The sequence below is a fragment of the Python bivittatus genome, unplaced genomic scaffold, assembly GCF_059951505.1.
Source record: "Python bivittatus isolate LINGU-HERP-01145 unplaced genomic scaffold, Pbiv_v1 ctg000980_np1212, whole genome shotgun sequence".
Classification (NCBI taxonomy): Eukaryota; Metazoa; Chordata; class Lepidosauria; order Squamata; family Pythonidae; genus Python; species Python bivittatus.
The window spans coordinates 3,026,266-3,051,588 of record NW_028277125.1 but is presented as its reverse complement, the minus strand read 5'-3'; the positions used below and the strand labels follow the sequence as shown (position 1 = coordinate 3,051,588).

At 45.0% G+C, this 25,323-nt stretch overlaps 1 protein-coding gene across 1 annotated transcript; it reads left to right on the top strand.

Moving 5' to 3' along the window:
• Positions 1–689: 689 nt before the first annotated feature.
• Positions 690–24,013, top strand: MUC4 (mucin 4, cell surface associated). Its single transcript, XM_088132181.1, has 12 exons — positions 690–794; positions 5,770–12,330; positions 12,938–13,077; positions 15,203–15,367; positions 16,193–16,348; positions 17,704–17,834; positions 18,159–18,247; positions 20,841–21,020; positions 21,718–21,870; positions 22,808–22,927; positions 23,269–23,328; positions 23,804–24,013. Exons 1-12 carry the CDS (start codon positions 731–733, stop codon positions 23,806–23,808), a joined length of 7,824 nt encoding a protein of 2,607 aa, XP_087988307.1. The 5' UTR covers positions 690–730; the 3' UTR covers positions 23,809–24,013.
• Positions 24,014–25,323: the final 1,310 nt, after the last annotated feature.

Below are 25,323 nucleotides of genomic sequence, written 5' to 3'. Positions count from 1 at the left end.
GCTGCCGGATACTATCTATTGTATGATTTTGAAGTAGAGTTACATGTAATTATATAAACATAAATAAACTGACACAAGCTGGTTTGTTTCTGCATCATGTCTTGAGGAAGAAATTAACTTTGATATTACTGGATATGAATTCCTACTAAATTCTTAGCCATCAGAATTTGAGGTGATCTCTGTTAGTTGGTGAGTGAATGTAGTTCATCCTTCTCTAACCTAACTTGGTGCTCTGTGAGGGTATTGGATCACAATTCTCATCCTCTCTGGCTGTGAGTGATGGAGGTTGTAGTCCTACCTGCTTGAAGAAGGGATTGCAGAATTTGGAGTTGGAGTTGATGCCCACTGCTTTGGAATTGTGCAGCCCCTTCCTGCAATTTTACCTGGGAAGACTGGTTGTAGATGGCTAGGAAAAGGGGGGGGGGTGTTCATCATTTGCTCTTTTCCAAGCCCCTTTAGCAGGAGACCCCTGGTTGGCTCCAGCTCACAGTTGGGTTGGTGGGTTGTGCATTGAGAGGACCTCTGATGGAAGGCACCTTTGTTTAACCTTAGTCCTTCCCAGCCCTCCGGCTGCAGCCAGAGAATTGGAGGGAAAGGGGCGGGGCTGTGGGCACAGCCCCCTTTCCACCTCTTATAAGAAACCACAAGCCCCAGAGGACATTCTACCTGGTCCTGTTGGAGGACTTCAGCCACCCTGCTGTCTTCTCCAGCAAAGTCAGTTGGCTGGTCCATGGGGATCCAGAAGGAGCTGCAGTGGGGCCCCCTTATTGGAGTCTGGGCATGGCTTCTGTCCGGTGAGTTGGCTTCTGACTCTCTTCTAAGGCAGGTCCAAGAGATCGGCAGGCGAGTTCAGCTCCAGGAATTTAATTAAAGATGCAAACGAGGGAGAAGGAAAAGTTGCAGGGGGGTTGAAGGTAGACATTGTAGAAGGAGAGCCTTGTTAATCTCTGGTGCCCAAACCCCGCAAAGATTCTGGTAGCACCTTTTCTGATTTGGAGAAGTCTTTGAATCAAATTGTGAGTCAGAAAAGGCGCTACCAGCCTCCTTCTGAGTTTTTAGAAAGGGACGGAGACCTCCCCATCCCAGGGACCAGGTTCTCTGCCTGCCCCAGCCGGGTTCGCTGAAGAGGTGATGGGCTTGCATTTTCCAAAATTCTCATCCAGCATAAATTGATTAACCTGCTTTGATCCTGCGGAAAGTAGCAGTTGGTCCATACTTTCTAACAACAGAAATATATTCTGGTGTGGTTAGATAAGTTTCAGCCCCAGGTTGAATTTATCAGAAGAAAGCCGAGTGAAGTTAGCATTTTAAATGGGTGTACAAATGCACAAAAATGATTGTTTCCTGCAGGCTTAAGAGCTCGGTTCACACAATACAATTAATCCAGGTTAGGTGAAGACCCAGTGGCTTCACTTGTACTGTGGGTTAAGCTTGGTTAGTAGTAATCTTGGTTAATCTTTTTTGTAGCTTAGGCTGTTCTGCACACCCAGCCCTTTATGAAGGAATGTTATGGTCAGTCGTACTGAGGAAATCCAGAAAATGTGGATGAATGTTTAGAGTTGTGTAATCTGAAGCATCTAAGTGTCTGCTGAGAAGCCCATGTGCCACTGATAGCAATCGGAGAATACCCCAGCTTTCAGAAATAGCAAAGCATCTAAGCTGGCCTTGGCAACAATAATGCATCACCACCAGAATGGACTCCTGCAATGTGCCCACGTGGGGCTGCCCTTGAAGACCACTCAGAAACTGCAAGTGGTACAAAATGCAGCCCTCCGTGTGTGGGCAGATGAAATATCATTGTATATCACTCATATTGTGGGCTCTGCATTGGCTACCACTAGGTTTCTGGGTGCAACTGAAGAAGTTGGTTGTAACCCTTAAAGCTCTACTTGGCTTGGCTCCCCACCCAACTCCAGCACTTCCTCCTCAATGTAGAATTGGCTGGTGTACTGTGTATGCATGTGACTGTTTCTGAAAGCAGGAATCTGTCCTGAGCAATGATTAGTGAAGGAGGTTTTATCTCAGAAAGGAGATTTATTTATGGGAAATGCATTCTAAGTTTAGGGAAAGCCAGGTACTTAGCAAACTCCATCCTCCCAGCAGGCGAATCCAAGAACACGTGTTTCACGTGTGTGCCTGGAATGGAAGGCAGAAGGATGTGACCTCAGATTAGTAGTGCCTTAGGCAAAGAGAAGGAAAGGGATAGACCAAGAGGATGCATGGAATCAATGCTTAACTCTTTATCTGGACCCTACAACCCCTTTGTGGTTAGAAGATCATGAGATCTGAAGAGTCAGGGCCATTGGCTCTGGACCTCCAACAGATGTGATTCACCCTGTGCCCTCATCCCAATTGGGGATCCTTCACATTCCCAGGTGACATGAAATGAGACGGGTGGGGTCCCAGAAACAGTGTTTCTCCCTAGTGGCTCCCACCCTCTGGAATAGTCTCCTTCCCCAAGGGAAGCACCTTCCTTGAAGGTCTTCTGGAAGCTCTTACTTCTGGAAGCTCTTAGTCTTGGAGGAAAGCAATGCTGTTTGCTGTGTTATTTTGTTCCCTATTTTTATGCAATTTTTGCCCTAGATTTTGGGTAATTTGGAGGATGAATTATTTGACATAATTTGGGGAATGGATTATTTTTGCATTCTGTGGGTCTTCATCATTTTTTTCCTTGCGGTAGACCTCCTGGAGTTGTTCCTGATTCCTGACATTCAAAATTTAAAAAGTTAATTACATTTTTAGTTAACCATGAAATTACTGACATTATTTTGGGCAGAAACATTAAACATTAAACATCATTGACATTATTTTGAGCAGAAAACAGGGGTTGATCTGGGCTCGGGGGTCGAGGGGGCATCAGAAAAGTCAAGATGGTGGTCAGGACCAGACAGTCAAAGCCCTGTGTGTTGTGTGATGTAGGTTTAAATGGGTGTTGTGTGATGTAGGTTTAAAAAGGGGTGGGACTTCAACGGCACTATCACAGCCATCTTGACTTTTTTGACCCTGCCCCATGGGTGCCCCTACTAGTGCTACATCATCTTTCTAGTCGTTTCTTTCCTTCTCTACTATTCTGTATTATCCTGCCCTCTTTTTTTTCCCCGGTTGTTGGGACAGAAACAAAGCAGGACAGGGTTTGGTGGTGAATGATTAGAGTTTCCACAAACTCCTTGGTTGCTAGTGTCGGTTAGAGTCGGGTGGCATCAACACCGAATGAAATAAAACAAGGAATTCTTATGAAGAATATTGAGCAGTGCAGACTAGGTTTGAACCTGCAAGACTCTGTTCACACAACACACTTAATCAGATTAATAAGAAGACTTAAGAGAACTGCAGGACTCCATTTGCACTGCAAAGCTAGGCTTGGTCGGTGTTAACCTAGGCAGGATTTGTGTGTTTGTGGAAACCCAGTGACTTTGGTTAGTTTATGGTTCAGTGCGCTGGGTAAACCCAGATAATGAGTTAAGTCAGCAATTAAGTCCAGGGTGTTGTGGGAACACAGCCATTTTTGTGTTCTCTCATAACATAACCCAGTGTTTCTCAATCTTGGTAGCTTTCAGATGTGTGGAGTCCAACTCCCAGAATTCCCCAGCCAGCAAGGCTGGCTGGGGAATTCTGGGAGTTGGACTCCACACATCTGAAAGCTGCCAAGATTGAGAAACACTGACATAACCCTAAATTTTCCCCAGAGAAGTCTCATTGGGTTCAGGGAATATGCATTAGGCTACTCATGAGCAATTCAAAACTAGCAAATACTTTCCCTGCAAATGTGAAAATTTGGCTAGGCATCTGTAATGAGAATGGGAAGGAAGAGAACTATACTGTAGTTTTTCTTAAAAAAGAAAGAAAAAATCGTGTTCGGTTTTGACAAAATGTGTGTTTACGAAGGAAGAGCTAGAGAAACTCCATTTGGGGTCATTTGCTTGCTAAAGTTCAGCATTTGCTTTAAATATGAATGATATCAAATGCATTTAGCCAACATTTCGAAGACAGCAGAGCAGAGCAACTTGAGATAAAGAACAAACATTGGCATAGCATAAAGTACTCGTTTAACATACTTAGATTGCTATGAATATATTTGGTAGGAAGGTATATATTCCTTCGCAATGAATATACTGGTTGCCAATTTCTTTTCAAGCACAGCTTACGGCGTTCGCATTACCCATTTTGCCCAGTAGGAGGCAGCACATAGACAACCTTGTTTGGGTTTGGTTGCTAAGCAGGATCAGTCCTGGTTAGGCTTTGGATGGGAGACAGCCAGGAAATCTCAGGGACTGTAGGCTAATCTGAGAAATTAAAAAAAAAAAAAACCTCCCAGAATTTTTTTTGGGGGGTAAACTCTTCCATACTGTTACCCCTGGAGTCTAACCTGCTCTGAGCATGCATCCCTTATGAGATAGACCTGTCACCTGCTGTGACATAACTTGAGTACAAAAAATGATTAACTCTATCACTTAAAAAAGTCTAGCAGATGCCCAGAAATCCTTGGGCTATGAGCATTTCCACTGTCTTAAAAGTGCCACTGAATTGTACAAAAAGCTGAAGTCAGACCTCCCCAACTTGGAAAATGTACCTTGGGGCTGGGAGCTTGATAGAATCAGAGAACTACAGAATGGTAAAGTTGGAAGGGACCAGGAGGATGGTCTAGTCCAACCCCTTGCAATAGGCAGGCAAACTGATTAAACCATCTATGAGATGGTTGTCCAGCCTCTTCTTCAAAACTTCTAGTGATGGGGGTACGGTCTCCATCATTTATTTATTTATTTATGTGTTTGTTCGATAGATTTATGATTGGTGAATTAATCACTCATGTGTTGTTGCAATGATAGTGAATGCGTGTAGCCCAGAGCTGGCCCATTGCAGTACGACAGTTGTCAGAACTTAATTTTTTTGTATTGCAGTTGTTTCTTTACACTGCTAAGTAACATAAGCAGTGTAGGACTTTTGGAGACGTTCTTCAAACATCAAAACTTCTCCAGCTCTGGTGGTGTTACCTCGTAGGGTTAATAAAACTGCCTGCAGCTCAAAAATCAAGCTTGGGAGCTCCAACAATGCAGTGTTAAATAATTCTATTCCCCAGATGCTACTCTACCTTGAGTAGAGATTGGACCCCTGGATCTAAAATGGGCATCTTTCCTGGTTAGAGAGGAGAGCACCAACTCTGCACAGACCTGCATGTGGGGTTTGATGGCATTTTCCATAAGGAAGTCAACATGCTGAATAGAGCCATGCCCAAATGCCAAGAAATCCCAAAGAATCCAGTCTTGTTACGGCTGGATCATTCAATGTTAAAATGTGATCATGCTGGATTTAGAAAATATAGCACCACAAATGCGTTTGGTGAACTTCACTGGGTTAACTAGAAACTGGTGTTGCAACAGAGTGAAGGGCTGCAGAGAGAATGCATTCGCCCAGAGTCCCTCCTTGTGGGAGAGCTGGGTGGTGACATAAATTTGACATATAAATAAATAAATAAATTCGCACACCTTGCATAACTCACAGCTGCATTTGTGCTATCCTTGGACAGTATTAACTTGGTTATTTATTTTTTCTCCTGGCTTAGAGTTTTGTGTGAACCCATCCTCTTTGGCTAGTTTACGGTTCAGTGAACTCTGCAAACCGAGAACACTGGTTACTTGTGGGTTGTATGAAGCCAAGCAAGTTCACTTAGACCTCTTTATTTCAGTCTATTTAAGTGGCCGAGAAGCCTCTGTTTGCTGCAAAAGTGTGATACTTGTTTTATTTTATCAACCTTTTATCAACCCTTTGCAGAGATTGCAATGGGAGCAGCGCTTCCAGTGACCACCGAATGGCCGTCCATCGAAGATGATTACACCTCGCCAACGATTCTTCCCTCGGCGGTAAACAGAGACTACTTTGAGCCCGCTCTGCCAACGACCACTGAGGGGGGGGTTGCATTTCCAATCGAAACCACTGTCCCCTTCGAAACTAATGGGGAGAACCCCGATGCTGTTGGAGAAGGGGAGGCCCCCAGTCCTGGAGAAACACTGAATTCTGGGTTGGCTTCCAGCGAAGATGATTCTGGTTCTGTCACTGACATGCCCAAGACATTCCAAATTACAGAAGATCTAAAGGGAACAACAGAAGACCATTTGGATGACAAGAACGTCTTGATTCAAGTCAATTCTTCAGAACCATCTTTGGAAGAAGAAACTCTTAAAAGAGACCCTGCTGCCGAGTCCAAGGAAACAGTCACAGCAGATGTAATGTCAAAGGAAACGCCTGCTCCAATTTTGGATGATGGCCATGAAGCAACCGAGCTTATCACAGATAACTCTGGCATAACAGATGCTCCGGTGACTATTCTTGCAACCAAGGAGGAAGAGCTGTTAGCAACTCCCTCCAGGGAAAAGGCAGAGAATGCAATTTCCAGTGAAAGAACTGCAGAAGAAGAGAAGCCGTCGGAGGCCATTCTTGGAGAACCAAATCTGGATGACAAATGGAACCCCACCCCAGCTTCATGGGAAGAAACTGAAGCTGTCACTTTAGAGCCAAAGAAAGACACCCCAGAACCATCCACAGATATTAGTAGGAAGTTAGAAGACCCATCCTCAAATCCTGTAGGTTTTCCTAGCGACCCAGAAGAGCTGCCTGACCAAGAAACAAGAGGGAGCTTGGATGCTGGAGGTTCTCCTTCACTGCCTTCAAAGGATAACCCTGAGACAAGGCCTTCAGCAGTATTGCCTTCCAGTTGGCTATCCCCCACCGATGCAACGTTTGGGTCCTCAGGAGCAAGTGACTTTGCCATAGACTCCCTTCAAGCATCACCTGCTAGTGTGGCTGATCTAGGAGTAGACTCTGGTCCTACAGGAGGAAGAGGTGATGCAGATCCAATTCTCTCTTCATCAGACCCGGAGCTTAGCCATGAAACTACCAAGGTGCCCACTGAAGAACCAGAAGACTTTGTGGATGCTGAAGCATCAAATTCCTCTCCTTCAGATAGAACAACAGATGCTCCATCTGACTCAGTGTCTCCCCGTGACACCCCTCCTGGGCCTTCACAATCAGACTTTGATGTAACAGATGCTCCTTCAGTGGGACTTTCTGTAGCTCCAGGGATATCTTCTCAGTTGCCTGAAGATGGTGAGATGGGGGCAACTTCCACAATGAAAGAAGTGGAAGAAGGCTCTGGAAACCCAGAGAGCAATGAGGGGACACCTTTTGCTTCACCACTTCCAGGACAAGAACCTGATCAAGGAACAGAGACACCTGATGGAGAAAACATTTCTGCAGACCTCCACATTGGCACAGCTTCCTCCTTGAATCCTGGGGTGGAAACAGCTAGTTCAGAGTTGGAAGATAATGAGGCAACAGCCATATCTAACAGTGCTCCTAAGGGTGAAATAAATCCCACCTCTTCAGATTCTGCTGCTGTATCTGAAAATGAATCAGAAACTTTGTTTAACATCAGGGAGACTTCTCCTCCTCCTGTGGACAAAGAAGGAGCTGCTAAGGCACAAGAACCACCTGCAGAAGCTTCAGCTCCTGCATCTCCTAATGAACTACCTTCAGAGAGAGAAGGAAGTGAGGTCTCCCCAAGTGGGTCACCTGGAAATATTGGTTCTTCTTCTGAAAACAGTGAAGCCATCCCAAGTGTTGCTTCAGGCTCTGACACAAATGAGGTAGACACACAAGCTAATAGTGAAGATCAAAGTGGGACAGATCTCTCACCTTCCCAGACAGAGCTCTTTCCAATTTCTGGAACCCCATTGCCTGTGGAAAAATCAGGGACCTTGAATGATGGACTGTCTCCAAGTCAGTCACTTGGAGAGAATATACTGACATCTGGTTCCAGTTCTTCCTCAGAAGGAGAACCTACCTTTCCTTCAACATCTCCTGATGAAGCACTTTCTGGACCCCTAATTTCAGAACTGGACACAACAGAACTTCCATCCAATCCATTACCTGGTTCCCAAACTTCTTCCCAACCACCAAAAGAGAATGACATGGAAACAGGCTCAGAGGATCCAGAAGATTCTGATTCCATCAACGGAGAAGAAACTTCCTCTGCTCCATCCATCATAAACCCTCAATCAGCCCTTTCAGGAACAGGGGCTACCGAGGGACCAAGCATTTCTGGAGATTTAGGCAATGGACCAACTTCATCTCCTAAAGAAAAGAGAATTGGATCTACTTCAGAGCCAGCAGTTAATGAGGAACCTCTTTCAGATAGCAACAGTGCCCAGGACAAAATCAATACTCCACCTTCTGAGCAACATCTAAGTTCTGAAAATGCAGTGGAAACCAGTATATCAAGCTCTGCAGAGATACCAGCTGCAAAATCTGGAACAATTTCTCCCCTGATTATAGATACTGAGACATCAACAAAAGCTCAGGAACTATCAGGAGAAATACCTTCTTCTGCATCTATTGATGGCATACTTTCCAATTCAGAGAATGAAGATGGAGAACCCTCTCCGAATCTATCTTCCAAAACTCTTGATTCTTCTCCGAGCAGTGAAGTTGCAGATGAAAGTAGAGATGGGGAAGACAGTACAGGGTTGGCTTCAGCAACCAAAATAGCCATGACAGTGAGCAATGAGGGTCAGCCTGGAAGTGATCTTCCTGTGGGACAATCAGTAACTTCGCCTGTTGGAGAAATTTTAGCTCTGGCGCCTGTAGAAGATGGAGAGACTCTTGTGACAAATGAAGAGTCCCCTTCAGCCCTTCCAAATGCAAAAATCCCTTCTCTCTCTGTTTCAGATTTATTAGGGGATCAGCTCAGTGGGCCCTCTGCTTCTCCAGGTTCCTCTCAATTATCTCCAGATGATATCTTAAAAGCAGGGTCTGCAGCTCCTGAGGAGGGTCAGGACTTGGAAGACTTGGCTGGAGTGACAGGGAAGGAAACATATTTGACTCCCTCAACCACAGAGTTACTCTCCCCAGATCATGCAGAAACCTTTGTTTCACCACCAGTCCCTAAAAAGGAAGCTCAACTGACAACAGGAGCAGTATCTTCTGAGGATGGAAAAGAAACTGGAGCAATGTCACAATCAGACTCTTCTACTGAAGGATTGGAAACTTCTGCCTCTGAGCAAGCAGCGGTGAGTTCTCAGTCATCTCCAGATGGTGAAGCAGCACCTGAAACTTCCAAAGAGACAGAACAACTGCAAACAGCTAGTGAGAAGGAAGCACATTTGGCTTCATCAACCACAGAGTCACAGGAACTTAGAACATCAGAAAGTGGTGAGTCCTCTGGAGCATTCAGCAAAGGAAATTCTGCCCTTCCTGTTGAACTGGCGGGAACTGCTAATCCACCTTCAGCAACTAACAAGGGATCTCAGTCATTTCCAGAAGATGTAGCTTCTTCTGATGGGGCAGAAGATTCAGAAGACATTAGTAATGTAAGCAGTGAGAAATCTTCTCAGGATCCATTAGACAGAGAATCACAGTCTAAAACATCTACCAGTAACGAGGTTACTGGAGGACTTAGTGATGGAGAATCCTCCCTAAATAATAAAGGGACTGAAACAGCCAGTGTGGAGTCAGCAGATAATGCAGGATCTCAGCTGCCTCCTGATGATGCACAACCAGGAGCATCTACAGCCTCTGAAGGTTCAGAGATATCAGAAGGCCCCTCCAGTGTAAATGGGAAGGAAGGATCTTTGCTCCCATCAGCTGCAGAGTCACATTCAACTTCTACTTCTACCGAAGAAGTGGAAACTGCCAACTCAGAATCCGGGACTAACACAGGATCTCAACCATCTCTCAATGGTGCATCAACAGCCGAGGTTCAAGATTCTGAGAGGGCAGAAGCAGTGGAAGATATTTCTAATAATGGGGAGAAATGGTCTTTGGCCTCATCAGCCACTGAATCACAGTCTCCAGGAATATCTGATCGTGAAGAAGTTTCTGGAGGAATTGGTAATGGGGAATCTTCCCTCCTCACTAAAGAGTTGGAAGTGACTGGCTCAGGGTCAACAAATAATGCAGAAGCTCAATCAGTTGCTGGTGGAGCAACTGAAGAGTCTGGTGTTTCCAATAGAGTAGAACAATTAGAAAGCTCTTCTGTAAATGAGAAGGAGACTTCTTTAGGTTCATCAGCTACAGAGTCATCAACACCTGATGCACCAGCAGATAAAGAAGTCTCTGGAAAACTTAGTGATGGAGTTGAGGTGGAAACAGCCAACTCAGAGGCAGCAAATAACGCAGAACCTCAGTCACCTCCAAGTGGTGCTGGGCCAGGTGGAGCTACAGCTTCTGAAGAAGCAGGAATACCAGAAGTCTCAGGTGTGAGTGAGAAGAAAGGATCTTTGGCTGCATCTGCTGCAGAATCACAAGCAACCTCTTCTTCCAATGAAGAAGCGGGAACTAGCAACACAGCAACGAATACAGGATCTCAACTATCTCCAGATGGAGTATCAGCAGCAGGGTCTCTAGCTCCTGATGATGCAGAGGTATCAGAAGTGTCTGCCAGTGTGACTGAGGAAAAGGGATCTTTGTCTCCATCAACTTCAGAGTCACTATCAGAGTCATCTGCCACTGAAGAAGTGGGAACTGCCAGCACAAAGTCAACAGCTAATGGAGGATCTCAGCTGTCAGCAGATGGTGCATCACCAGCAGGCTCTCTTGCTTCTGAGGGAGCAGAAAAAACAGAAAGCAATTCCATTGTGAGTGAGGAAAAGGCATCTTTGGCTCCATCAGCCACCGAATTACAATTTCCAGAAACATCTGCCAACGGAAAGGTTCCTGGAGGACTTGACAATGGAGAATCCTTCTTATTCACAGGAGAGGAAAGGGCCAACTCAGGGTCATCAGATAATGCAGTATCTCAAACATCTCCAGATAGTGTAGGAACAGAAGGGGCCATAGCCTCTGAAGGAGCAGAGACATCAGAAGATAATTCAGTTGTAAGTGAGAAAAAATTATCATTGGCTCCCTCATCCACTGAACCACAATCACCTGCGACATCTGTCAGCAAGGAGGTTTCTGAAAAACTTGTTAATGGAGAATCGTCCCTCTCCACTGATGGAAGGAAGGATACTGCCAACATAGGAACAGCAGGTACTCAAGGACCTACTTCTTCCACAGGAACAGGCCTGAATCAAAAAAATATAGCAGAGCAACTTGGAGAAAAATCTGATTCAAAAAGTGAAGTATCTTCTGTTGATGGAACAAAGATTTCTAAATCTTCAGGTGGAACCTTGATTTCCAACACAGCATTTCCTAATGGGAACTTGGCCACCAAAGCTACAGATTGTTCCCAACCACCTTCATGTATCAGGGTCAACTTGGCAAATCCAGTGAATAATGGAGAAAATTCTGCTCTGCCTCTGAGTGGACACTCTGTCCTTTCTAGCAGTGATACTTTGGGTGGATCAGGTTTTCCAACCCCAGATGCACAAGCAGGTGGAGAGTTTCTCCCAGGAGCCTCAGGAGGTAGTACTGAGGCTCTGGCCAGTGTCAGAGACTCTGTTCGCCCATCTCCTGATGAACAGACCAAACCAGCAGCAGGTCAACCATCAGGAGTGGCATCTCCATTTGCTTTGTTGCCTCCCAATAAAGGCCTGCCCTTAGGAGCCTCTGATTCAGGTTCCACAAACCCAGGAAATGCTGCTGAGAAGTTGCTGAGTATTTCATCTTTTCTGAATCAGAAGGTAGAGGAGAGATTGGCTGGCAAAGTAGCCGGTAAAACAGACTCTTTCTCCTCTGCAACTCCAACAGATGAACTCTCACCAAATGAGCTTCCAAGCTCTTCTCATGGACTAGCAGTGAAGAATGGGGAAGGTTCATCTCCTCCAGCTCCAGAAGGAAGAGATGAAGTTGTCAGCTCAAGCTCAGCAGCTCAGAAGGGGACCTCCACAGCTTCTATTGCAGGTGGAGCGCAACCTTCTCTCTTGGGGGCAAAAGTAAGCCCAGCAAAGACACCGCAGTTGCCTTCTGGGAGCACAGGACCTCAAGTCAAAGCAGACACCCCTCTCCTGTCCCCCAAGACTGAAGTCACAGCAAACACTGAGCACCCACTTGCTGGGAAGCTGCTACCTTCTGGTCCCGCATCTCCTGTCAGCACTTCCGCTTCAGATGAGAATGGCTTGGGTTCTTCAAGTAGCCCTAACCTCTCAGAACTGCTCCAGACTTTAATCAAGAGTAAGATTGCTTTTGGTTTAAGCAAAGCCCAAATGGGCAAGGCTAAATCAGATGCTCGTCTTGCCTTATCAGGACTTGGCCCACTAGCGACAAAGTCATCGCAACCCACCAGCAAAACTTCAGGGAATAAGCCTGACTCTGATTCCAAGGCTTCCAAGAAAAAGAAAACAGAGGCTGCCGATGAGAACTCTGCCAAGCTGGGCAAGGCTGCTGCTGCACCATCAGGTGGGTTGGTGACAAACCACATTTCATCTGCTGGTAGATAGACCATCTTCCTAATGATAAAATACATGGTTCTCCCCTTCCTGTAGCTTCCATATTATGCATGCCCAATGAAGGCATCTATGTGGGGGTCAAAAAGTCAAGATGGTGGCTGCAACCTAAAAAGAAGGCAGGGCTTGGATCATACAGTTGCAACCATCCTAAATTGCGGCCCTTCTGTGGACACCCTCGCATCCAGTCACATTTTAGCAGCAATACAAAGAACATGATATGCATTAGAAACCCTGATTTACAAGAACGTATCACTTAATAATCACTTACACACTGATGTGTAAGTCAACAAAAGAAGTCACATTGCTTTTATTGTTCTTATGGCCATTATACTGTTCTCGTGTCCAAGAATTTTGGACACAGAAAGTATTGTATGTGGGTGAGTGTGAAGAACCTGCAGAGTCTAGTTATAATTATTAGCTACTACAGCATCCGTCTATGTTCCCAGTTAGTATTTCTTGTTTAAATTTAAACCACGATCAATTCAAGGCTGAAAGTCAAAAGCAGCTTAATCAAAAGAAAAGAAAAACGACCTCAACTTTTTATCTGTGTTGTTCAGGCCCAGCAGTGTCCCTGTACCCCTACGGACCCAGCGTGAACGATAAGCAGTACGTTGAAAGGAAAGTGGATTTTAACTCCCCGCTGTTCAAGGTTGAGATTGGAATCCCACTTGGAAACACACTACGCACCTCCCTCTATGTGAGTAATTAGTGATTCGAGATTAACTGGGGGGCTTGATTTGGTATCTACCTGCCCCACATGGGGCGTTTGGAAAGGAGAATCTCCACCTTGCTAGGACCAAGCAGGTGAAAGGGGTCACCTTTGTGGGGTCTTTGGGGGAGTAATCAGGGGAAGGGATAAAATATGTGTCCAGATGTCAAACCCGCAGCAGCACACAGCCAAGATGTAGAGGATGGAGGGAATGGCCTTGAAGGACAGGAGGAAGAACCGCTGCCAAGGCAACAGTCAGATAAGAGGGGCTTGAGCCCCAACCAACAAAGTAGTCCTGACCTCTACAGGATGGGTTTCTCAGTCTGGTCTACCTTGTTGGGCTGGCAAAAGAGAACAAGATTCACACAGCATCTCATTAATCTGGTTTAAGGCCAGGAAGAAAGGGTTGGATTGCAAAGTCTTGGAAAGTAAATAAGGCAACTGTAGCCTTCATCAGTTCGTGAAAACATTAAGGCAAGTTCTTTGCAAGTAGTTTAAATTTCTTTCTCATAGACTCCCTACCAATATCTCGCTGAAAAGATGAGGCTGAAACATCCGTCCGCCTCTCATTTCTTGTGTTTTGAACAACTCCCTTTCTTTCTGAATTCCCTTGGATCACATTTTGTCTTTTTGGAGACTTTGTGGTTATGGACAGATGGCTATGCTCAGCCTTCCCCCTTTTGGGTGCACATTCTCACATCCTCTTAACCACAGCAGAAAGATGCCCTATTTACCATCTTTATGGGGTTGGGTTCTCTAGGGGCTCCCTTCTTCTGATCCCGAGCCCACCATGGAGGCATCATAAAGCCATATTTATCTTAACTGGCTTTGAAGTCAGGCTGTCTCTCTCCTGCAATCTTCCCCTTGCATTTTGCACTGGGGGGTGGGGGGTGGGATTCCCGAAGTGAAGTTTGGATAAATGTTCCATGTGCGTTTGCAACCAAATTACACACCACCCACCAAGCCAGAAAAACTGGAGGGCTTTCAGGTTATAATGCTTCGTATGACAACAGCTTGTATATGTAAGTCTCTTGCCCCCAGACTCCTAGCAATATCATTTTAGGCCAAAAGGATTCTTTGCTTTCCAGGTTTTGCTTCTTGGAATTTATTTTTTTAAATTTTTTTTAATTTAGTTTATTTATACAATTTCTATAGCCGCCCATCTCAATCCAAGTAGCTCTGGGCAGTGAACAATTCCAAGAATTAAAACCATTTAAACAATTACAAATTATACATACAGGCAGCCAACAGTTTTAATCTGCTTTAATGCTTTAATTGCTTTAATCTGTGTCCACTATATTTAGAATGATGTACATTTCAACTAAAATTATACAGATTTGGAGCTATTTAAATCTAACTTGCTACAAAAGTTTGCAACTGGCTATTAGTTGATATAATTACAGGGTCATATGTCCTTTATTATAAAGGTCAGTGCTTTATTTCAGAAAGCTGTCCTTTAGATTTATTTATTTTTCAAAAACTCACTTTTGTCCTTTATTTTGGTTGTTTAATTTTTACCCTACAAATGGTACCACTTAAGGCACAGTCTTTCCCATTCATGTGAAAAATAGAGAAATTGAATTGTCTTTTTAAAATAAATTTACGTATACAGTTTGATTTTAGATATTATTAGCGTATGCATTTTTGTAAAGATTTTCCTGGTTTTGCTCTTGAATTTTCCTTTGTAATGCAAAGTTATAAACATAAACAATTAAATTTTTTTATCCTTATGAACGTCTTTCAGATGTGCCCCCTTTTCAGGTTTGTTCTTTACTTTTTCCAAGAAAATATGGTCACTGTAAATATAATGTAATACAACAGTGCTCAGAGTCTCTGGGAGTTAGGCGGCATATAAATTTAATAAATTATTATTATTATTATTATTATTAACACAATATAACATACAATAATGTATTTTGAGCAATGATATATTATAATGTATAATGTAGTACGCAATGAAGCTTGAACTGTGGAGGCTACATCAGCATTTACTTGAAAAGCAAAGTCTCCGCCTGGTGAATTACCCGTTGGGGGAGACGGGCGGCATACAAATGTAATAATAAATAAACAGATAAATAATAAATAAATTACATCTTTTCATGCCCTCCTTTAGTTCACGGACAACGGGCAGATCATTTTCCCAGCTTCTGACAAAGACGTTGCCAGCTATCCCAACCCACCTTCCGATGGTTTTAATGGCCGTGAGAAAGTGCCGATGGTGGCCGCGTTTTGGGACAACGCTGACTTCTCCAAAGGGTCTGGCAACATCTTCTACCAGGTAAATGTTGACTGTTTTATTCTGTGGATCCCTGACAAGCAAAAATAGCCAAGTTAATCCATTAGGTATTTTGGATTAGCCTTTGGCATTATTTTCTTTGGAGTCCCTTTTCTCAGTGCTGATAGCATTTTTAATTTATAATGTGAATCCTATTTGTCCCCTGCCCTACCAGAAATGAAGACCAGGCAACCTCCTTGCCTGTTAATGTAAAAGGTTTGGGATGTCGCACCTGGAAGGGAAAAGAAATACCCTAAAACAAAATGAGATTATTGTTTAAACTGGGAAGCAACATCTCTGAGAGATGGTCTTTCTTTTTTAAGTTAAGAGCTTCTTTCTCACCATATTTCAAAAGGGGCTTTCCAAAAAGGTGTCCAAAGGCGAAACACGTGATAGGCAAGAAAAAACATTCTAATGTCCTTTGTTAGATCAGCCTCAAGGGTAATAAAAATATGCCTTTCTTTGAGATGTAAGATTTTTATTAGACGAGGGCACGTAGTCACACATGTTAAGCCTGGTTAATATTGGTTTGGTTAATATTTGTTTTTTGCGGTTCACACGTTCTTGGCTCCTTTTTGGTCGTGTGTATTCTTCCATGAAAGTGTCTTCAACCATCCTGCCTTAACTTGCTGCCTTCCAGACAAGCTGGACTACAAGCCACACCAAAGGAGATGGGGGGACCTGTAGTCCCACACTTTGGAAAAGAGCCCCCTGTTCTGGAAAGCTGTTCTAGATCCAGGGCCAGAAATGGTTCAGGAGGTCTCTGTTATCTCCCGCGCCATTAACCTAAACGTCTCCACTTGCAACACGCTCTTCCGTTGTGCGTAGGAATATCTTTGCGGGAATTCTCCCAAGCACCCCCTCGTCCAAGACGTGGAAGCAAAGATTCGCCTCTACGTTAGGTCTTCATATTCAGCTCGATGGTTGTTCAAGATCACCTGGGAGAAAGTCCAGCCCTACCCCGCGCAGAGGCAGAACAGCAAGGTGAGTTGCTCTCAGAAGCATCGTGCTTCTGGCATTTTAATTTTTCCTTTTATAAAGTCTAGCTCAACTCATGGTGAATCCAAGGAAAGGTGCGTGTTGTTTGTGTCAGCAGTATGGAAATTATCTGCCCTTGTCTCCTTGTGAAACCTTTTTTTGACTTCTCCAGCTGAGACTTGGTAGCCAATAAATTGAAGAACCTTCCAAGTGCACGGCTACTATCTTCTTTTATTTAACATCTGCCGAACCAAAGGCCTCCTGGTAAATTGAATGACAGCCCCCAGGTGCCAGATACCAGAAGTGAGATTATTTGGAAATTACCTCCCTGGGTTCAAAAAAATATGTCTTTTCTGGTCGGTATTATTGCTTGGAAAGTCCTGTTAGCAGTTAACCCTGGAAAGTGCCTATTGTTAGCAAAATTTGAGAGTTTCTGACTCTCCCCAATTAGGATTCAGTCCGGCAGAAGATCAGACACGAAAGTACCAGCTGAGATTTTAAAGTTTTATTGAAAGTAAGCTAATAGAGTCAGCTGGGGTCTCCCCTTAAGGCAGAGGAGTACCCCGATCACACTCAAAGAAGAAGATTTTATACACGTTTCTTACACAGAGATACAGCAATTAACAAACTGATTGGCTACAATTGGCATAAATTTGGGATCCTCCTTATTATTGGGGGAAACTTATCTCCCCAATGACCCATTGGTTGCCAGTCAAAGTTTGGGGCACCCCCTTTGGTATTCTGATATTTATTGTTTCCTGGAGTGCAGAGGCATCTCCAGAGCAGCTGCAGGGTGTTCTGGAGGCTATCAGTTGAGGTCAGTTCCTCCCATGTCTTTATGGCCTTGACACTTAAGGAGACAGGATGTCCGCCCAATGTCTTTCAACAATAACAGAAATAAGAGGAATGTGTGGAGGTCCATGAACATTAGTTTCCTTGCCATCCCTTGACTCCCCAAATGTAAGGAAAAAGATGAGAGAAACTGAAAGCCCCTTTTCATAAGGTTTCACTATCACCTCACCAACAGGTCCAACTGCTACCTAAAGCAGTGGCTGATTTCTTAAATATATTTTTAATAAGAAAAAGGATAAACATTTGTTCTTTACATACCGATCTAACCCTGCTGCGACTTTTTAAAAATTATTCCACATGCTTGAAGCAGAAATCTCAGCGGAGGCAACCATTGACTTATAATTGCTTAATTTACACAATCTTTCCTGTGTCTTTGTGTGTGTGTGTGTGTGTGTGTGAGATGAAATTAAAATTATCCCATTACAAAGAAGTTATCAGAGCCCTAAAGGGGCAGCTGGATATGGAAGAAACCGTGGTCTCATCCATGCTGTTGATACGTCTCCTTCCAGACGAACACCTATCAAGCTATTCTTACCACTGACGGATACCGAACATATGCGCTCTTCCTTTACCAAGATGGAGGCATGCAGTGGGACCACACTAAACTCTCAGCCCCCAACGTGCTTATAGGATACACCAGGTAATGCTAATGTCTTTAATCAGGGAGATGACAGGAAGAGAAGAGCACATGATTCAATCCTGCCTAGGTCTATCATTCAGGGATTCCGACTGCTCAGACAGGTCAGTGGACGGGTCCCTTCGAATCACCAAAAAGGCAGGGTGGGTTTAAGGGTGCAAACAAATCCCCAGGTTTTTTAAGCATGCTTGGCAATGCCTGTGAGTGCTCTTAAACTGAGCAACCTGGGTGGACTTCTAAAAGATCTTCTGCCTGTAGTGGGGTGGATGTGATTCAGTCTTAGAAAAATGAGAATCAATTTCTCTTCTTTTCCTCTTCTCTATTCAGCGGCGATGGATATTTCAGAAATGATGATTTGATGACTAAAACACCAGCTGAGAAATACCGGCCAGATCACTTCCAAGGCTGCAATACAGGTATGGTCAACGCTTTGCAGGAAAGTACTGGCCAAATCGCCTTGCCAAAATCTTGTCTGGGTGCAAATTTCTTGTTGCCTCCCATGGCAGGCCTGATGGAGACTCAGAAGGTCCGGGAGGGCAGGGGTGTGGGGAGAGAAAAAGATACTGCTCCCCCTCTATTCCTCTCAGAGGCAATGGAGCAGCTCCAGAGGCCAACAGAATCTTTGCGTTGTGGTTTAGCAATCAAGGTTAACAGGTTTACCAGTCCAAGGTGCATTCCCGGTCCTGGAGAAGCCTCCTGATGAATCAAATGATAACCATGGCAAGATATCTCCACTGTTTCTGTGGCTGGGGAATTTCTGTTCAAAAGCCACAGTTGCTATTGAGAAATAATGAGGCTTCCCATCCTAGCTTGCCTTTTATTTATTTCTTTACAGGATTTACATGGCTGTAAATAATGCATATATAAGGACTCTAGGTGGTTTACAACAATCCATAAAAACATGGCTAAAACCAAAAGCGCCCTTCCCCCCTAGGCACCAGCTAAACAGCCGCTCAGCTCAACCTCCGTCCCAGCCCAATGCTTGGGGGAAGAGCCAGGTCTTCATGGCCCTTCGAAGGCTAAAAGGGCAGGAATCACTTGGCACTCAGGTGGGAGGCTGTTCCAAAGAACTGGGATGGCCGCCAAGAAGCCGGGCCTTGAGGTCCCATCAGATGGCATCCTTAAAGGAGGGGCCTGGAGCATGCACGCCCTTTCTGACCTAGCAGAATGGGCAGATACCCTCAGGGAGAGGGCGTCCTGCAGGTAACCTGGCCCTGTGCTGTGTAGGACTTTAAAGGTGATAACCAACACCTTGAACTGCACCTGGAAAGCAACTGGGAGCCAGACAGTTCACACAGCAGTGGTGTTCCTCGGGTGAACCACAGGGCACCCAAAATTGCTTCTGCCACTGCATTCTGAACCACTTGCAGCTTCCAGATGGTCTTCAAAGGCAGCCCCATGTAAAGCACATTGCAGTAATCCAGACAGGAGGTGACTAAGGCGTGAGTGACTGTGAGCGAGGCCTCTCGGTCCAGGAAGGCCCCTTCCTGGCACACAAGATGGATTTGTGCAAAGGGCTCCCTGGCCACAGCTGCCACCTGCTCTTCCAGCAGGAGCCACATGTCCAAAAGCCATTAAAGGTCACCACCCCCCATCCCCCTTTCCTGGGATCCTGCCACAGCAAGGAACTAACATAGTTAGGAAGAGGAGACCAAGTGCAGTGGCATTTGGAATGCACCCAATGGATTCGCTTTGGAATTAGGGGAGGAAGGGAAAGGAAGGCGGGCTTAGGCAGGGATCTAAATGTAGGTAGGGTGAAGCTGTCCATGCCCCACCCCTGGCTGGAAAAATCAAGCTCCGGCTGGGTCTCCGTGAGCTCTGTAGACTTGCAACTTGCCTGTCTGCCATCCTAGTGATTTTCATTGCTGCTGTTGTTAGTGCCACCACCGTCCTAGGGTTCGCACTAGTCAGAACAGCCCAGGTCCCTCTTAAGTGCATTTGAAATTTAGAATCAGAAACGTAGGGACAGAGGAAAGATTGCAGAGGCGTCCACAAGGGGGTTAAAATCTGCAAGACGGTGGGTGTCGCGATCACACCCACCGTCTTGCAGATTTTGATAGTCCCTCCCAATAAATGCCCCTGAAAGGTTGATTACATGAAGGTGTTCCGAGGTTCCTGTGCAGTTTTGGCTGGCTGGGGGATTCTGGGAGTTGAAGCACACACATCTGAAAGCTGGCAAGGTTGAGAAACACCCCGTCCCTAACAGGTTACTGTCCTGATTCTGTTTGAGGCCTCCTAGCAAAGGAGCACTCATAACTTCATGTGGCAGGCTGTTTCACTGACTGACAGCTGGTACAGTCAGGAAGTTCTTCCTGGTGTCTAGTCTGAACCTCCTTTCTCATAGTTTAGTGTCTTGGTTCTGGCCCTGCCCTCTGGGGCAACAGTAAATGGGTCCACTCCTTCTGGGTGAGGCCCCTTCAGCTATCTGGTCTTCTCTTCTATAGGCCAAACATTTCTAGATCTTTTAACTGTTCCTCAAAGGGCTTGGTTTCCAGGCCCCTTCCCATTTTAATAGCCTTCCTCTGAGTCACTCCAACTTGTCACTCTGCTTCATCTCTGGTGCCCAGAACTGGACACGGGACACCAAATGGGATCTGACCAGGACAGAGCAGAGAAGGGCAAGGAGCCGGAGGGCTGAAGTGATGATTTCATAATTCCCATTTGATTGAAAAAGGGGATTTTAGCCTTTCAGTCAGAATCATAGCAGCAAAGAGGAGGACCTTGGAGAAGTTAGAACCGCCTTCTCCAACTTGACACCCTCCAGATATTGCATCTACTTATTCATTTACTTGTTAGATTCCTATTTCGGGACTATCTGTCCCATAACTTCAAGTCAGCATGGACAATGGCTGGGGATGGTGGATCCAGCAGTCCCAATGCATTGGAAAGGTACCCAACTGGGGAAGGCAACATGAAACTAACCAAGATAAATCTGAATAAAGTAAACTCAATTCCCTGAGTTTTGTCCAGGCTGAGCTCATGTTTACGGTCTTCTGCATTTCCTTCCAGATGTGCGTGGTCTGTGGATATACAAACTGGACAGCAGCATCCGCGTGAATTACAGGCAGAGGTGTCTCGACTGGATTAGTCACGAGGGGTCCCCATCAGCCTGGAACAGGAACTTGTCCCCTTGTCCTTGCTCTCTGCAACAGGGAATGTCGGACATCCGCTACACACAGAGCAAAAAAGGTGCTTTGCGTGGATGGGACTGTCCCCAGCATGACCGCTGGACCCCCCAAGAAAATGTAAAGCTCAGACTACTGGATTTAAGCCAGTTTACATCCTTTGGATGAATGAAAACAACCATTTCATTTTAGCCAGCTAGTCCAATCTGTCTGAACGCCATCGCTATTTATTTCTCTTTGCCTTGTCCTGATTTTGGTTACCCTTGCTGGAGGTCCGTCAAGATCTTAAGCATTTTGCCACAAAGCGAGCGGCTTGATCTTAGACTGTTTAGATTAGATGGCCCCTTTGCTGCTTTTAAAGACCGCAATTCATGCAGTAGAGCAGTGTTCAACCTTGGCAGCTTGAAGATGTCCACACATCTTCAAGCTGCCAAGGTTGAGGAACGCTGGCGGTAGAGGACGTACTATAGCAGGGGTATCCGTGGAAGAATGGTCAAACAAGTCAAGATGGTGGCCATGGCTGTGCAATTAAAGCTCAGTCTCCTTTTCCATGTGCACTGTGTGTGCGCCGCATGTAAACAAGGAGGAGGGTTTCAGCTGCACGGTCATGCAATCCACCCATTTCGTATTGTTGCAGTGAGGAACGGCCATCTAAGAGGAGGTGGCAAGTTTATACCAGTGTCTCTGTGGAACCGCGTCCTCCCCATCGCCATTCATGTTGAGAGTTGACAACATGAAATTAACACCTTTCATGTTTGCAGGTTGGCTGGACTCGGGCTTAACTATGCTGTATTCCTCCAGCCCAAACAAGTATGGGGCGGGCGTCCGGTGTCTCTACAACAAAAATAACCAGCTTGAAGAAGGTCGGCAGGAGAGAATCTGGAAGGGTTCAAGGAAAAACTCTCCCAGCAATGGTAAGCAGCTGAGAGGATGAGGGATGGAAGTTTTCCACAGCTGGGTTCCACTTGGGCCTCTGATGCTTGTCAGACCCTCATCCTGGAGAGGAATTAAAACAATGAGGGGAAAAGGAAGCATGGTTTACAGAAGAGGTGGAAAGGGACAAATGGTTGCGTTCATACAACCCCCGTAACTTGAGTCCTGAATAGATCCTTCTAAGGCAGTGTTCCCAGCCTTGGTGACTTCCAAGCGTGTGGACTTCAACTCCCAGAATTCTCCTCAATGGCCATGCTGGTTGTGGGATTCTGGGATTTAAAATCCACACGCCTGGAAATTGCCATGGTTGGGAAACACTGTTCTAAGGATTCACACCATACTTTGAACCCTCAACCAACCCAATGGGCTGAGTCTGCACAACTTTCTACCCTACTCAAGACTAACCAACATTAACATAAAGTGGGCATAGTGTGTTTTGCAAATAAAGCTGCTCAGCTTAACTGACCTGGACACGCCTGTTGTGTGAACCCATTCTTTGGGTGTTTCAGCCACAAAAGGGCAGAAAACCATGTCATGAGTTAGTAGCAATGATGGTCAAAAGGGACTATCAGAAGCATCACTAAACGGTGTAGACGTTGCCTCTGTTCCTGGAACAGACTGGCCGCCCTGCTTTCAGCCAGAAGCAAAGGACAGCGTGGCTTAGAACAATGTATGAACCCTGTTTGGTAAACTATGTTTCTGGCTTCGCGTGTTGAAGGAACCAGGCCTTTATGATTTGCTCAGCCAACCACGGTTAAAACAAATCAAAGTTCCACATCGTGGGCGAACCAGTGTATGCCACAGTCTCAACCTGGTTACTGCCTCAACCCATTTTCTGGGATAGCGCAGTGCATCGATCAATAAAAGGAAACCAAGTTTTCATGGCTTCTCATTTCCCCTTGTGACTGATGTGTCCAGACGAAGAGCTGAAATTCTACGACTGGTGCTGTAACCAGGCTGGAAGTCCCCAGCTGTGCGAGAAGTACAACCAGAAGAGACCCAGGATTGGCTGCCAGGGATACAAGCCTCCAGTCCGGGGTGAGTATCAAGCGGTTGCAAGCAGAGAAGGAGCCTCTTCATGGGAGCAGAAGCAGGGTCAAAAAAGTCAAAATGGCAACCTCTGGCTGCACAATCCAAGCTCCTCCCTTTTTACCTGTGTGGTTTTTTACATGAGCACATAAATCTAAGAAAGATGTGATTTGTCAACAGCGGCTGTGTGGGCATCCCCATTGATCTGTGGCACATTGATCTGTTGCCCAACCCTGATGTTCAAGAATCACCAAGTGACTTTACCTGCCTTAGGTTCTGGATTGATCCTAATACCTTTCCCCTGCTCATGAATCAGGATGGATTTCATTTATTTATTTATTTATTTGCAGTTGGGTCATCAGAAGAGAAGTCAACATCGTCAGAAGAGAAGCCACGCAGGAAGAAAAGAGGTGAGATAATGTGCTGGCCAGGGAAGGGGACTGAGAACAAAATGGATGCTGAATTGTAATTTTTAATGTAACCTAAGTGGGGGGGGGGGGAATGATTATTTATTTACTTATTTAGCTGATTTGTATAACTGACCTCTCAGAATGATTACATACACGACAAGTAATAAGGATAACTGTAATTTCGTTCATTTAATTTTAATTTAATCAAGTAATATTCCTTTTCCTTGTTTGTCCTATTCTTTCATTCTGGTGCCTGGCCTGGCCTATTTTTGGGGACATTTTTGGGGACATGCCACTTAAAAACCAACTCACCCCTTGGTCCAAACAACAATGCACACCCTTCCCCTAAAAGAAAAAAAGCTTGGAAACCATCGAACACTATCAGTTGCATTTTCCCAGTTAATCAGTACCTCTTTCTATTTATTGCTAAGCTCTGATTTCAACGTTTCTGATGTTACCACTTTCTTCCTTGCAGATTGAGATGGTTGTCATTGTTTTCCTCCCGCTCCGCCAGCTGTTCTTTGGCCACAGACCCGTCTCCTTGATTTCCCCATCAGAGTTCACACACAGCCTTTTCTGCACTTTTGCTCCTTTTTAATGGGTGGAACCAAACTGGATGTCAATTACCAAACACTTTTGGGCAAGCACGGTTGACTTGGTTGAATAAAATGCCTCCAACTCCTTGTTTCTCTCTGACTTTATTATCCCACTTCTGCTGCAACAAGCTGATGGGATCCCAGAAAAGGAAAATGGGGGTCCTCAGACACCCTGTCTGATCCATGAACAATGCAGAGGCAAAACAAACCATGATAAATGCCCAGTGAATGTGGCAAGTTCCAAATCAAGCCAGGAGCTGCAACTTGCTTGTGGAGTTGTGGATCTGTTGATCATTGCTACTGATTGTGAGGGCAAGGGAATCTTTGCTTGGGCTACAGGATGACATAGGTGAGATTAAAATGGATCAAAGCTTAGCACATAAGAACATATAAATATAAGAACATAAGCTGTGCCTTGCTGGATTGGACCCCTGGCCCATCCAGTTCAGCAGTCTGTTTCACGGTAGCCAACCAAGGAAGCCCACTAGTCTCCTAGTAGATGGCCTTCAGAGATAGTCACACTGTCATCAAGTAGCCATTGAGCAGTTTTACCCCCAGTATTTAGAGCTGAAAGTTTAGAGCAGTGTTTTTCAGCCTTGGCAACTTTAAGATGTGTGGACCAACTCCCAGAATTCCTGTGGGAAATTCTGGGAGCTGAAGTCCACACATTTTAAAGTTACCAAGGTTGAAAAACATTGGTTTAGAGCAGTGTTGTCCAAACTTGGCCACTTTAAGATGAGTGGACTTCAACTCCCAGAATTCTCCAGCCAGCATGGCTGGCTGGGGAATTCTGGGAGTTGAAGTCCACTCATCTTAAAGTGGCCAAGTTTGGACAACATTGGTTTAGAGGAACAGTTGTGCTGTGAAAAACACTGGATGGGGGAGAGGCAATTGTAGAAGAGCTTTTCCCAGAAAATGAGGTTTTAGACAGCTGGTAAAAATTATATTGTGATAAATATCAGCCTTTGATTTTACAGGGTATCCCTGTTTTTTTTGTGTTTTTTTTGTAATTAAAAAATATAACAGGTAACAAAGCTAAGCAGATTTTGCACTCCCTGAGACTGTCCTGGGACAGTGTTGGAATAAGAGGGAAAACACTTTTGTCACACAGTTACAGCCAAGAATGACTGCAGCCTCATTCATGGGCTGGGATGAAACGAAGGCAACATCATGGGGATGCAGCAAGAAAAAGTAGAAAAAAGCCTGAGTTTCATCTCACACGCTGGATCACAGCCACACCATTCTCCCTTCTTACCTCTTTGAACCTTCTCTTGCATACCTTTGGCTTCTCAAATCCCATTCAGCAGGCTGCTGCCAACAGAAGGAATTGCACTTTGAATGTGGTATCTCCAACTCACTGTTATTGTTTTATAATGCAATTGGCTAGAGTCCAACAAAC

Coding starts and splice junctions, on each gene's coding strand:
- MUC4 (XM_088132181.1), top strand. CDS start 731: ATGGGGATCCAGAAGGAGCTGCAGTGGGGCCCCCTTATTGGAGTCTGG. Junction 15,368..16,192: donor CTGGCAACATCTTCTACCAG/GTAAATGTTGAC, acceptor CGTTGTGCGTAG/GAATATCTTTGCGGGAATTC. Junction 17,835..18,158: donor GTGCTTATAGGATACACCAG/GTAATGCTAATG, acceptor TTCTCTATTCAG/CGGCGATGGATATTTCAGAA.